Genomic DNA, 15,289 nt, shown 5'->3' with positions numbered 1-15,289 from the left:
GAAGACCAGCTTTCAGCGCGCGGGGGCATGTTGAAGAACGCCTGAAGAATTCGAGCGCCTTACAAAAACCTCGCAGCAAATCCGCCGGCCCACCGGCGCGATCAATTAATAGATTAGGATTTTAGTTTTAATCACTTACTCTTAAGCTTTTGTACCGACTGGTAATGAAAATATAGTCATGTAGTAAATATATTACGCGAGTTTCCATTTTCCTCCTGAAAGACCTAAACACCCGTTAATGTTTAGGTCATACTAAGCAACTTTTACTATGGGACCAAACCCGAAATCGCGAAAAAAAATTGACTCTCCCATAGGCTGCAGTATTATAGGTAACCGGAATTCTATTTTCAACTCCTTCTGGTTGTGATATTAGCTGCAAATTGTTGAACAATACACTTTTCGTCAGTCGCGACTCACGTATTAGAAAGGGTCTTAATAAATTTTAAATAATTGACTTAATATCTGGGAGACCGAGCTTTGCTCGGAAAACATATATAAAAACTAGCTAGATCGATTTTTCGCCCCCGAAAACCCCCATATAGAAATCGTTACAGCCGTTGCCGAGATCCCCGAAATATATATATATATATATACCTACATGTAAATAAATATACAAGAATTGCTCGTTTAAAGTTATAATAAAATATATATACATAATAAATAAATAAATAAATATACAATAATTGCTCGTTTAAAGTTATAAGATTAGCCTAATCTGACATTTAAGCTACATGTATTTTGAGTGACAAAAACAAACTTGACATTTAGGTAATACAAAAATACTAAAAGTAACCTTGAAATACATTCGAGCCAGGCAGATGATCACACGAACATTTAAATATCTGTAAAAGGAATAGTTACGCCAAGTTACGCTCTAAATGTCGAATGCAGTCTAGGTTTTATGTCAAGGTCTAAAAAATAGAAATTGATAGTTGTGCAACTTAATTATGATAATATATATCGTGACATTACTATTTTTAGGCTATTTGACTTTGGTTGTGTGATATCATGACCATTGCTTAATTTCCTCTTAAGGGGCCCACTGATTAACAGTCCGCCGGACGATATCGACCTGTCAGTTAGAACAAAAATTTTACAGTTCCGAACAACTGACAGGCCGATACCGTCAGGCGGACTGTTAATCAGTGGGCCCCTTTAACAAAAACTCATCACGTGCAGACTGCAATAAAAAAATTGTTTTTCACCTCAGCAGCTCGAACAAGGGTACTTTGATTCTTAAAAACAGTGAGCAAAATGCGATTTTGCTCACTGAGTGAGACAAAATGACATTCATGTGACCTTTATAGTCAAATGTCATTTCAACAAGCGGGGGTCTAATAAAAGTTCGAAATACTTGGGTTCTATTATCTCTGTCCCTTTCACACTGTTAGCAAAAAGAAACAGACAAAAAAAAAGTTAAAACGACATTCAACAGTATATTCACGGTTTATAATAGACCCCAGAAAAACTTCAGACCGCATCGTTCCAAACCACGTACGAGTATGAATTCTTAATAATTAATAAATAAAAATAAAGTTTAAGATTTGATAAAAACTGATAAAATACTATATTTTAGGTATTTTATTGTACAATTAAAATAACGAACTCAAAATATACACAGATCATCACGCAAAATTAATTATTTTACTTTTAAGAATTCCTACCATAGTTGACAAATAGTACGTATCCGCAATTCGGACCGTATCTTACAAAGATTTTTTTTACAAAAAAAAGTTTGAAGTGTCAGTTAATGTTTGTTATTTCTATATTATTTTAATGGAATTTATTATTACGTTTTGTTTTTGTGTTCCATTGCGGTAATTAAACTTAATTGTTTGTATATCTTAAGAAAACATGAGTGCAGGTATTAAGTGATGAACAAGGATTACATTTTTCAAGTTGTCTAATAGGTATGTTCTCACTGCGCTGAGGTGAAAAATGTTGTGTACTACACGAGATCAAAGTTATTTACATCTCGTGCGCTTTTGAGTCCCTTACTACGCTCAAGATTCTAAATTAGATTCACTCGCTACGCTCGTGAATCTATTATAGAATCTTTCGCTTGCACGGGACTCAAAATAAGCACTCGAAGAAATATCAAACTTTGATCACTTGTTGTACAAATAACTATTGTATGTAAAATAGGACAAAACGAAGTTTTGTATGTATATTTTATTTTATATGTTTTTTTTTTACATTAAAAGTTTTGCTCAATACCTACCTACATGAAAACTCAACTATTCTAATTGTGTTGACAATCCTTATTGGAGCTATAATTTTATTTCATTAGTATTGTTATTATTTTCATTTTTATTTTGACAATCATGATAGAAATTCTTATATTTTTGACATCAATGCAAACTTATTATGTAATAATTGTCTTTCATGAAATAAATCATCTATCTATCAAAGGCGGACTTAATGCCAGAAGACATTTTCTACCAGTTACGGATGCGTGTGTATGTATGTTTGTAAAATGAGGAAACAGTATACACGCGACGCATGTTTAAGTAAATATTGCTGTTGGATTTGTTAGTGAAATCGCGTGAAATTGTTCCGCGACACGACCACTTTCAGGAAGCTGAAAATTGTTCTACAGACAATATGGAGTAGCTTAATTAATGAATTTATATAATGGATGACTCACGCTAGACCGGGCCGTGCCCGGGCCAAACCCTCAGTCATGGGGAATCGAGGAAGAAGAAATACCTTACAGAACAGACGGGGTCCCTTCCTTTCCCATAAAGTTTTGAGTCATAACATAATGTTATTGTTTGTTATCATTAGTCATAAAACTGAAACCGTTAACTTTTCAGGACATTCGTAAGGCTACCTATCCTATAGATAGGTTATGTTAGGTTAGGTTTGTTTTATGGCAATCCTGAAAAGAGACGCGTTTCTGAACCACATAAATTATGACTAACGAAAATGCGGGCAAACAATACCTGTATTATGACTTAAAACTATTTGGGAAACAATAGAGACCCAGAACAGACACATACCTACAATTATAACCTTAAATATTGTAAATCATTTTGGCGGCATAACAAATTTTTATCACCTGTTTGTTCTGGGTGCGTAGCCAACACGCCTATCGTTTACGCTCCGTAGCAAACGAAACGCTATCACTGTCGCACTAATATGGAAGAGTGATAGAGAGACACAAAGCGTTTCGTTGTCGGAGCGCAAGCGATTTTTATCTTGGCTAGGCGCCCTGGGGGCCTACCGCGAACCACATTCTACGTGTTATCTCCATGTCACACTTACGTACGAATATACAAGTGCGACAGAGAGACAACACGTAGAACGTGGTTCGCGGTAGGCGCCCTGATTCCCACGGAACCGCCGAAATACCACACCCCTTCGGCCAGACTATGGCGAACGTTTGTGGTGACCGTTCCGACTGAACATCTGGCGACCTTCACCAAGGAGGAGTTTTGGCCGAAGGGTGTCAAGTTTCGGCGGTTCCGCGGCCGGCTCCCTGATACTGCGGGGTTGCGTATTGCATCGCAATCATAATGTGATTTTTAGTGTTTAGTTATATTTTATAATATGTATGCTAGTTTTAAGGTACCTATGGGCCACTAGTTGCCTGAAATAAAGATTTCATTTCATTTCTATTCCATGATCATAGATGGTAGGATCCTAATAGATGTGGTATACGCGTGCGTCCGCGAGGGACAAAACATAGGCAATGCGACACTATTATTGGTCAAATTTATTTGTTGCCCATCATAATCCATACTAAATTATGGTGGGGAATTTAAAAAATGTGAGACTGTGATAAGGACAAACGATAATAGTGCTTTCGCTGCTACTCCTACTGAAAGATAGATATGACTACCATTCGGTCATTTCCCCCCACCCCTCATGCCAAATACTAGATTCATGACTCTGGTTAACCTAACATTTCCACTTCCAGGTGTCACAATAGCGGTGCTGTCCCTAGAGATCCCCACCACGTCGGCGGCGAGGGCTACCTCCCTCATCTTCGCTAAGACCTCCACAACAACCACAGCAGCCCCCGAGCCTCCAAGCCCCACGGAAGATGGAGAACAGGTAGCATTCCGTTTATAACTAACTCAATACCTAGTATATTTTGGATCTATATCTAAATCCCTAAAGTCTTTTCTCCTATCGATGCATTCCCTAATATTGTTTGTCATAATGATCGGTTGTCCTAACACTAAAAACCCTAATTTTGGTTATCCTAATATTGATTACTTATCCTAATGTCATTATGCATATTTTCTTTTTTGCGAGGGTCGCAGTTGAACCCTAACCTAACCCACTTTTGTGGCAGCAAGTTCTAAAACCTAACCATTTTTCATTATGGAAAATAGTCGTTATGACAATTGATCGTTATGGCATGTGCCCATTAGGACAAACCATTTAGGGCAAGTGACTTTAGGACAAACGTTGTTAGGGATTCAGAATGACACCCGTATATTTTAAGGGGTCCCGTTGTTTCCCATAAAGTTTTAAGTCATAATGTATTCTTTGTCATATCATCATTAGTCATAAAACTGAAACCATTAACATTTCAGGATTTTCGTTAGGTTATCCTATAGATAGGTTAGGTTAGGTTTGTTTTATGGTAATCCTGAAAAGTGACGCATTTCTGAACCAAATGAATTATGACTAAAGAAAACGCGGGCAAACAATAAATTATGGCTTAAAACTATTTGGGAAACAATATACCCATATTTTAATCATAGAGAAATATAAGTAAAGAAAGAGTGGTAACTCCATACATCAGTTTTCTTATCAAAACGCGAGTTATTTCGTAGTCGACATCTAGCGTCAAGTATTAGCTATCACGGTTCATGAGATACAGCCTGGTGACAGATGGACAGTGGAGTCTTAGTAATAGAGTCCCGTTTTTACCCTTTGGGTACGGAACCCTAAAACGCAAAAAATAGCTAGGTTCGGTTAGTAACTAATAAGCATTGTATATAGATAAATACTACAATAATCACACATTTCGCCTTGATAATCGTAGCAAATAAGGAGAAATTCAGTCAGGAAACGCATTAACGCGTATCACCTTCGCCGGTTCCCTACGCGGATCGAAAAGTTGCTCTAACCTTCGACATTCTGACGTATACAGTGTATGATTTATATAATCGCATCCGCCTTTATGTACCTACATTTTAAAAACATAATACTGATCTGTCCCTCTCGTATAAATTGACTAGCGACCCGCTACGGGTTTGCACTGGTTAACAAATTATACATAAACCGTCCTCTTGAATCACTCTATCTATAAAAAAAAACGCATCAAAATCAGTTGCGTAGTTTTAAAGATCTTAGCATACATACGGACAGACAGCGGGAAACGACTTTGTTTTTATACTATGGAGTGATGGTTACCAAATCAATTTCATATTTTGAGTAGCTTCATAATAATATGTCATTGGTACAGTGTTCAACCGACAGCAATGTTCCTGCACTCCATATTACATCAATTATAATAATAAAGATATTTTCTCCTAATTTTCAACACGATTCCTAAATTTATTAACGATTTTAGAGAAAATTGTACCTAATGTATAACATATTTTCAAAATTTTTTACAGTTAGAAACAACAGCGGAAGGAGCAGAGACCAACACCACCAGCAAACTCACGGGGATCCCCCAAATCGACTACATCTACGACCCCAACCTCCCCCGAGAGCTGAATGGATACAATCTCTCTAGCTACCCTTTCCTTGAGACCGTACCTCCACCAGAGATGATAGACTTCAAGTGTGACGGGTTACATGACGGGTTCTACGCTTCAATTCCTCATAAGTGTCAAGTAAGAGTTTTTATTACCCCAACTTACCCTGAGAGCTGAATGGCTCCAATCTCTCAGGTACCCCTTCTATAAGACCGTGCCACCAGAGATGATAAACTTCAAGTGTGACGGGTTACATGACGGGTTCTACGCTTCAATTCCTCATAAGTGTCAAGTAAGAGTTTTTATTACCCCAACTTTTCCTGAGAGCTGAATGGCTCCAATCTCTCCAGCTACCCCTTCTATGAGACCGTGCCACCAGAGATGATAGACTTCAAGTGTGACGGGCTACATGATGGGTTCTACGCTTCAATTCCTCATAAGTGTCAAGTAAGAGTTTTTATTACCCCAACTTACCCTGAGAACTGAATGGCTCCAATCTCTCCAGCTACCCCTTCTATGAGACCGTGCCACCAGAGATGATAGACTTCAAGTGTGACGGGCTACATGATGGGTTCTACGCTTCAATTCCTCATAAGTGTCAAGTAAGAGTTTTTATTACCCCAACTGGCCCTGAGAGCTGAATGGCTATCTCTCTGACTACCCCTTCTATGAGACCGTGCCACCAGAGATGATAGACTTCAAGTGTGAAGGGTTACATGATGGGTTACATGATGGGTTCTACGCTTCAGTTCCTCATAAGTGTCAAGTAAGAGTTTCATTTATTACCCTAATTTGCCCTGAGAGCTGAATGGCTACAAGCTCTCTGTCTACCCCTTTTATGAGACCATCTCTCCACCAGAGACAATATATTCTATGTGTAACGGGTTACATGATGGGTTCTACGCGGCCGTCTATTCGTCATAAATGTCAAGTAAGAGCTTTAGACCCTTTGGTACAGTCGCCATCAGATATATCGAAGCAGCCAAGGCGCTCATAAATATCTGAACACGCCTCTATTCCTAAGGCGTTAGAGTGCTTGTTCAGATATTTGTGTTCACCTTGGCCGCTCCGGTATATCTGATCGCGACTGTACTAGCCAGATATACCTTAATTTCGTATCTATTTGTTTGGATTTAAATTGGTATACGAAAACCTGATTTAGGTATTTTTAAACAATTACCTATTCTCATTTAAGAAACACAGATATATACTTATATAGATACAAGTGATTTCTAAATATAATTAAAGCAATTTAACAGAAATTTGTTTGAATCATACTCATGATTAGATTTAAATGTGCTTTTTTAGAAAGTTATTCAAGTCTTTTCAGGGGTTTATGCATGATGGAACAAATTTTTTGATAGATCATCCCTATTTTCTAGTGTAGAAGGGCATTTTCATTTTAACTTGCACTAAGTCGTGTTTCAGTAACGTCTAACCGTTACATTCCTGACAAAATGTATGGGATTTGACATTGACCGTCAGTTTTGTAACGATTGCTAACCGGCCGTTAAAGGTGCACTGCAGTTAAGTGAAAATGCCCAGAAACGTGGTGGAACAGATTTTTTGATAATCCCTGCTCCCCTGATTCCAGTTATACCACCACTGCCTGTTCGGCACGCGGTACGACTTCCTCTGCGCGAACTACACGGCGTTCGACCAGAAGACCTTCATCTGCCAATTCGTCTCCGAAGTGGATTGCAAGAACTCGGCAAACTATTTCAGCAGGTGGGTTCCATGTTCACAATACAAGACTATTTATTGCACACCTCACAGTATACAATACATGCACAGAAATAACAATACGACCGCCTGATACGGCATTTGACCAGAATACCTTCATCTGCCACTTTGTCTCTGAAGTGAATTGGAAGAACTCGGCAAACTATTTCAGCATTCCTATGTTCACAATGCACTCTTTTTTGCACATCTCACACAGTTGACAATACATGCATAGACGTACGATCAACACCGCCTGATATGGCATTCGACCAGAATATCTTCATCTGCTACTTCGTCTTTGAAGTGAATTGCAAGAACTCGCCAAACTATTTCAGCAGGTGGGTTCCTATGTTCACAATGCACTCTTTATTGCACACCTCACACAGTTACACACACAGAAACATACGTACATGCATAGATACACACATGCACAGAATTAACAATACCACCGCCTGATACGGCTTTCGACCAGAATACCTTCACTTGCTACTTCGTCTCTGAAGTGAATCGCAAGAACTCGCCAAACTATTACAACACCACCGTGTGAGCGCCGTCCCTCTTTTATTGACACAGTTAGAAAAAGACGGGTAGTCTATCTTGCCGCGAGATACTGTCGCGCCTATCATGAGCTAGCCCAGCTGGTGAGATGATAATGCGTGATTGAGCTCTAATCTGAATGGCGACCACATCAAGACGGACCTACAAAGGTTCGAACTCTGGCTCACATTAATGAGCCGAACTTTTGCGAGACATCACTAACACTCCGCACCTTCTTTGAGCTCTGGTAACAGCAACCATACTCACCGGTAGGAGTACAACACTATGAGTAGGGTCTAGTCTAGTGTTATTTGGCTGCTGTATTCTGTTTTTTCCAATAACCTAATTTTAAATTTTTAGGCAAAACCTCGCCTTGAGTTGCTTACCAATTGAGGTGCTGAACAAAATTTGCTTAAACTAACCTCACAAACCATTATTTCCAGGAACGAAGCTCTCTACAAAGCCGCATCGACGACCACAATCGCTCCCCCCACCACGACCACCACGACCACCACCCCCCGCCCGCACCCGCGGCCCCGTCGGCCTCATAGATATGACTACTATGATGATGATTACTATTATCCCGCGAGGGATGACTACGATTATGAAGAGAGGTTAGTACAATCTAAACGCTTAGCCGTAATATGACTACTACCAATTCGTCATCATCACAGATCTTTACGTCTATTGCAGACGATTTATGCATTGCTGTTTAAACAACGGGTTTGGTGACTGTGGAGGCCGATGCGTGAGCGGCACGACCTCCCACATTTTTGGCAGAGAAAGCTTATACCACTCGACCTGATGTCCAGTCCCGGTTTGCTTTCTGCGACACCTTCTGCTATCTGAAGTATTAAACCAGGCTTAGTCGCATAGCCTTCTCCCCTCCACTACCAATTACCCGGCGAGGAATAAACATTAAATATGAGACTGGTTAAGGTAGCGTTCTAAATGAGAGTACACCAGCATCGATTTTCACTATCGCGTGCAATGAAGTCAGAAGAGTCGGAAATAAGTCATTCTGCGATACTGCTGCAGTAATGCTGTTGACTGCATTACTGCACCAAAATTGTCAATCAAGAAATTTATATTAAATTTGACACACCGTCATAGTTGTTTAAAGTGAATCTAAAATAACTTCACTGTTGACTATTCCGTCAAAACTTTATCTCATTCAAGCAATGATGTTTATTTTCAGGGGTGGTAGAAGACCCAGGCCCAGACCCCGGCCTCAAGGCAGGCCGGGAGGCAGGAAGCGTAGGCCAGTTGATGACTACGAGGATGACAGGTTTGTCACTGTCTTTGTACCTATAGTCGTCACATAAGCTCCATGCGCTTTCTAGCTTGAGAAAATGAACGGAACGGACCTCCTACCGAAGAGGAATGAAGAGGACCTATAGAAGAGGTTTATTAATCCTCATTATTATTCACATGACACATATCTAGTAGGCTAGTTTGAATTGTAACAGCTTGAGCCAATCTCTGAACTGAACCGACTACCAGTACTACCACAATGTGTTCATATTCAAAATTAAAAAGTGGCAATAAGTTTAAAAAAATCATTTAGACAAAAACAAGTTTTACGCAAACAAATAGCTTACGTATAAAATACAATTTAATATTTTCCAGATACGAACGTCGTCCGCGTCCAAGAGACGAGCAACCTGAAGACGACTACGAAGACAGGAGACCCTACGACAGGCCCAACAGGCCAGCCAAGAGACCTTACAGCGACAGGCGACCATATGAAGACGAAGAAGATAGACCTAGAAACAGAAGACCTAGACCTAGAGACGAAGAAGAAGAGAGTTTCAGAGAAGATGACCGACCAAGGTATAAAGATAGACCGAATGAAAAACGCCCTCGTGATGATATGAGGAACCGTGATGATCCTGGCCGAGATGATATTAGAAATGAAAAACCTAAGGAAGGCAACAGGCCTAGAGATGAAGTGAAACCACGTGAAGAAATAAGGCCTAGAGATGAAATTAAGCCCAGAGATGAAATTAGGCCTCGAGATGAGATTCGGCCACGCGATGAGATTAGACCTAGGGATGAAAAAAGACCACGTGATGAAGTAAGATCGCGAGATGAAATAAGATCAAGAGATGAAGGTAAGCCCAAAGATGAAGGAAGAGTTCGTGATGAAATAAGGCCGCGCGATGAACGGCGACCATCAAGGGATGAAGGCAAACCTTCAAGACCTTATTCTAATGAAGGACGAAGGTATAGAGGAGATAGGGAGAAAGGCAGAGACGATAGGCCTTACAGTAAACCAGAACCAAGACCAGAGAGAAATGATGATGATGAAAGAGTTCGTGAAGAAAGAAGACAGCCACCAACCGCTCCTGAAGGTCAAGCGTTAGTGAAACCTAATGGCCGTGGTATATTTAGTCGACCAAGAATGGCGCCAAAGATAAAACGGCCGGTTCCAGCCACCGAGAAAGATAAATACGACTATGTCCCCATAACGACCACAAAAGCGCCGTTAAGAGCTGACGATGATGAATATTATGATGATTACGAAGAAGAAGATACCAGGAGACCATCATCATCTGGAAAGAACAGTCAAATTCAACAAAGGCCAAAACCTGAACCTGTAGAAAAGGAAAAATTTAAGCCTTCAAGGCCACATTATTCTAGTCCAGCGCCTAAAATTAAGAAAAGTAAAAGGCCAATAGATTACGAAGATGATGAATATTATTATGAGCCGCCTGTGAAATCACAGAAATATACTTATAATCAAAGGAACAAAGAAACTCCTAAAGTTAAAGTTACTGATGAATATTACGATGATTACGAAGACAGGCGAGACAGGGATAGAGATGACGTAAAGACAAAAGACGAAGATATTACTAGTAGGATCAAAGATCTGAAACCTAATGTAAAAGTACTAAAGCGTCCTTTTTTACCGTCTAGGGGTGGTAGTCCCTACTTGCCTAGGGGCTTGCAACCAGTTGCTGGTAAAGACTTAACTGCGCCCCCGAACACCACCCCTAAACCCACCACTACTACTAGCACCACTACTACCACTACTACTACCACTACCACCCCTAAACCTACTACTACTACTACTACAACTAGACCCACTACTACTACAACTACTACTACAAGGCCCACCACAACCACAACAGAAGAACCAACAACCACAATTACAACAGGAAAACCAACTACAACCGAACTGACAAAAGACGATTACGAAGATGACGTCGAAGAGTACTACGATGAAGAAGATATAGATTACGACAAAAAAGAAACTACAACAGAAGAACTAACGACACGCCAACCACCAACAACGCGCAAACCCAAAACAACACACAAACCAATAACAACACAGAGACCAACGACAACAGCCGCCTTTGAACTGACAACTAAAGACCAAGCCAAAAACTTAGCCGCAAAAGTATTAAGAATATACAACGATCAATACCACGCCATAAAAGAAAAATTAGAAACTACTTTGTCACCTGGAGATTATTTGAAACCTTATTTAGCGGCTGAACAAGCTGCAGCGGAGGAAGAAAGAAGACAAGAAGAAGCAGATGACTACAATTACAGACCAACACAAGCACCATTCAAACCGTCCCCTCAATTACCAGAAGTAAATCCAGAAATTTCAAAGCCCTACACGGCTACTGGTAAACCTTTAAGAATACCAGAGAACATATCCATCAAACAGAATCTAGCTGATTCTATCGAAAACGATTATGATGTGACACTAAACGAGGCTATAGCGCCTGTCCCTTCAAATCTTAACGTTAGAAATAACATCCCAGGTGGATTCATAGTTCCCGGAGACAGGGACTATACCTATTCAAGATTTAGAAGCAATTTCCAACAGGAACCACAATTCGCGGCTTCGGAATTAAACAGCTATCAGATACGGAAAAGGCCACAGATTTCAGGGGTTAGCATAAGAACGCCATCGTCATATTTCCTACAACCACAGAGATACCCAGATGGTATACAAAGGCCGCAACGGCATCTAGTTTATGACCCAAGACCTCAAAGCCATCCAGGCGTTTACCAGGCGTCGCAGTTTCAACTATTTTGAGGCTGCCAACCCTAATGGCGTAAAGTGATGGCCTCTAAATTCTAATATTAATCCGCAGGTTGAAAATTTTATGGTGGATCAAATTTTTAGTGTGTTCGGTTCAAAAGTGTACATTGTACTGTTGTTCATTATAGAAATGGCTTAAAACTACCACAAAAATGCATGTTTGTTAAATTTAAATACCATAAAATGAAGGAACCAACGCAACGAGTGACACAAATAAGTTGATTCATCCAATGCCGTGTTGTGGATTAAATTCTAACATTCAAATTGTGATGGGATGGGGTAACCTTTGAAAGATTTAGCAAAAAAACCTGCAGTTTGTACTTTTTTTGCGCAAAAATCGTTTTATACACGCTGCAGGTTTTCGTGTTTGGTCCTTTAGTCATTTCTAGTTTATTTAACATCGCTGCCAATTTTTACGACACTTTTATTTTAAATTAAGGTCAACTTGTCGGACATGTAATGAATCTTTTTTAGCAATTGATCTGAAACGAATACTTAAACGTTAAGGAACAAAATATTCACGAAAAATAACTTTAGTTCTTAAATACTTCTTTTTGTATTTGCTGATATTTGAGGAGAATAATTGACTTCTTCAAAAGTAATATACCTAGAAATGTGCGGTCAATAAAATATTGCTGCATCTCAATATCGACATTATATTATAGTGCAATAATGATTGTATACGTACATACAGTTGACGATAAGTTATCTACGACTCCTTATGGTCAAAACTATTCTAGACTTGAAATACTCAGAATAGATTAGACTCCGTCTGAACTAAGTCTGCATGATCTTGATAACCGAAATAGGAATGCCACCAAAAATGAAAAATGTTAAGATGAAATTCAAAGTGGCGCTGTCGCACATTGTCGCTACGGAATCGGTGAAAACTTAGCTAAGATGAATTCTAATCATGTTAGCGCAACTGCTGAAAAGAAGAATAGTAGTATTTTGTAAATAAGTATTAATTATACAACCACTACATGGAGAACTCGACCCTAAATTATGATTTTAGAGATAGAGCATAATATCTTCATGGAGCATAGCTATACTATGTGTGGCCTAATAAAATTATGTATGTTTTGATGTCCTGAGAGATATGAAGATGCAATGATAATAGGTCAGAAAAAAGACTATTCAGGTGAATGATGTCGGAAACTTGTGTATACAGTTCCCTACTGCTAAGATTTTTAAACTAAGACACATAGTGTGTTTTAAAATTAGAATTTTTTTTATACTCGTGATAGCTTTATAGTGAAAATAAACAATAATAAATAAAGTATCTAATTAAGGCAGTAGGCACTGTATATAATTATGTAGTTCACTAATTTAAGTATTAACAATACTCTTTAGTTACCTTATCTTAAGGCAGAAAAAATATATTTTTCAAGGGTTACCGGTAGTATGTGCTGAATGTTTTGTAAATCTTATAAATATTCAACAATTTTTTGTAAGTAATGTATCTACATGTAATTTAAGATATTTTTCTAGAAATATAAAAAAATACTTTTGATATCATGTGGTTTATTTTTTTGGTGCCACTTTTTCATCTTATTGTCAGTTATGATATTAGACAATATTCTAAACCTTATGTTTAGTTTAACTTTAGGCTAAATAATAAATAGAATTAGGAAACTGATGAATAAAGAAAAAAACGTTTAAATATGAAATTTCTAAAATAATAATTAAAAATCCATTCATAATTAAACATGTACAACTTATTATACTATAATTACATTAGTTAAATTAGGTATTCCATTTAATTTGTTACATGAAAAAATAAACATATATTTTGACATTCTTAATTCAAAAAGCTGCTTTTTTGCCTTGGAAGCAAAACCAAAACATGTTTCTTTTTTAATTATGCTATCATTTCGCTTTTTACATATTCTACAATTCTCTTCTCGGTCTGGGGGCCGATTTTTGAATTTCGACCACTCGATTTCGTGTATTTCGTTAAATAATATCTCCATTACTAGGCATTTAAATTCTACTAATAGAATTGAAATCGACTATCGAGTGGTCAATACCAATAGATTCCAAATTTCGATCGCTCGTATTTCAAAAATTTGCATTTCGCCGTTTTCGAGTGACGAAATAGAGCGATCGAAAATCAAAAATCGGCCCCCTGCCATCTTGCCAGAAATCACATTTTAATATATGCGCTAAAATACTATAACTCATCATTTTATCAATCACAGAACACTTTATAAAAATTAAGCTTAATTAGGTAGGTACCGTAAACTCAGGTAGCTAATAGTCCTTAAAGTGTCATTTTATGGAACTTGCTAACTATGTAAACCAAAGTCACTAGTAAATTCATATATTTTGACAATTTCAATATGTCGGTTTGTTTACATAGTTAGCAAGTTCCATAGAATGACACTTTAAGTACAACTATGGTCCAGTTAACGTTAATTCTTAACGAGTCTATGATTTGTACTCGTTATATTTATTTTGAAGCTTAGATACACTAATGCTCTTTCTATATTATTACTCAACATAATTTGAAAAATACTTACACATATATTATTGGAACTTGAATTTCGACCGTAGTTGTAAGTTGTGGACTAAAGTTACCTGATTTTACGGTACTAGTTACTGTATTTTGTTTAGGTATATGTCGCTATTATTCAAAACACGTGCTATGGTGTTCGTACGATAAAGTAAAATAAAATGCAATGGGCTTGCAAACAAGTCAAACGACGATTCGAATTCGATTACAAGTCCAAAAAGCAAAATAAAATCCCAGGTATGGTCAACACAATGCGAAACATTACGAACGGACCAAGCTACTCCATTTAATATCTGCACACCAGGGCCCTGGTGTGCAGATATTAAATGGAGTAGGGTATGGGGTAGGGAGTATGACCTAAGAACTGGTAATATGGAATACCTAAACAGGTTGGTCTGGGGCCCGTTTTTCAAAAGCTTGTAACTTGTAATGTATTACAAGCTTGTAAGCGGATATCACTTTTTGACAGCTTTTGTTAGTTACAAGCTTTTGAGAAACGGGCCCCAGACCAACCTGTTTAGGTATTCCATATTACCAGTTCTTAGGTCATTCTAGCTCTCATTTACAACCTATTACAGTATTATAACCCAGATAATCTTAACAATAAATTACAAACTAGCCTTTTCAAACTGATTTCTTTTAAAACTTGTACCAGTTGATTTATCTAAAGACTGATTTAGACTGCCATCATTTTTACTGACACCTGCTTTCCATTGCTTTTCAGTTTCTGTATCATTATTATCGTTTAGATATGCCGCATTTGCCTTTCCACTATCTTTGGTACTTATAACC

General features: G+C 38.2%; 1 protein-coding gene across 1 annotated transcript in view; it reads left to right on the top strand.

Annotated features, from left to right (window-relative positions):
- Nucleotides 1–11,976, top strand: part of LOC134659274 (general transcriptional corepressor trfA-like) — a 49,170-nt gene extending 37,194 nt beyond the window's left edge. The window contains exons 3-8 of the mRNA XM_063514925.1: nt 3,923–4,059; nt 5,580–5,801; nt 7,258–7,391; nt 8,366–8,536; nt 9,121–9,210; nt 9,552–11,976. Of these exons, the coding sequence (XP_063370995.1) occupies nt 3,923–4,059; nt 5,580–5,801; nt 7,258–7,391; nt 8,366–8,536; nt 9,121–9,210; nt 9,552–11,976 (3,179 nt within the window). The remainder of the gene's footprint in view (nt 1–3,922; nt 4,060–5,579; nt 5,802–7,257; nt 7,392–8,365; nt 8,537–9,120; nt 9,211–9,551) is intronic.
- Nucleotides 11,977–15,289: the final 3,313 nt, after the last annotated feature.

The sequence above is a fragment of the Cydia amplana genome, chromosome 24 (genome assembly GCF_948474715.1).
Source record: "Cydia amplana chromosome 24, ilCydAmpl1.1, whole genome shotgun sequence".
Lineage (NCBI taxonomy): Eukaryota > Metazoa > Arthropoda > Insecta > Lepidoptera > Tortricidae > Cydia > Cydia amplana.
The sequence above is the reverse complement of the archived record's forward strand: the minus strand, read 5'-3'. Positions and strand labels throughout refer to the sequence as shown.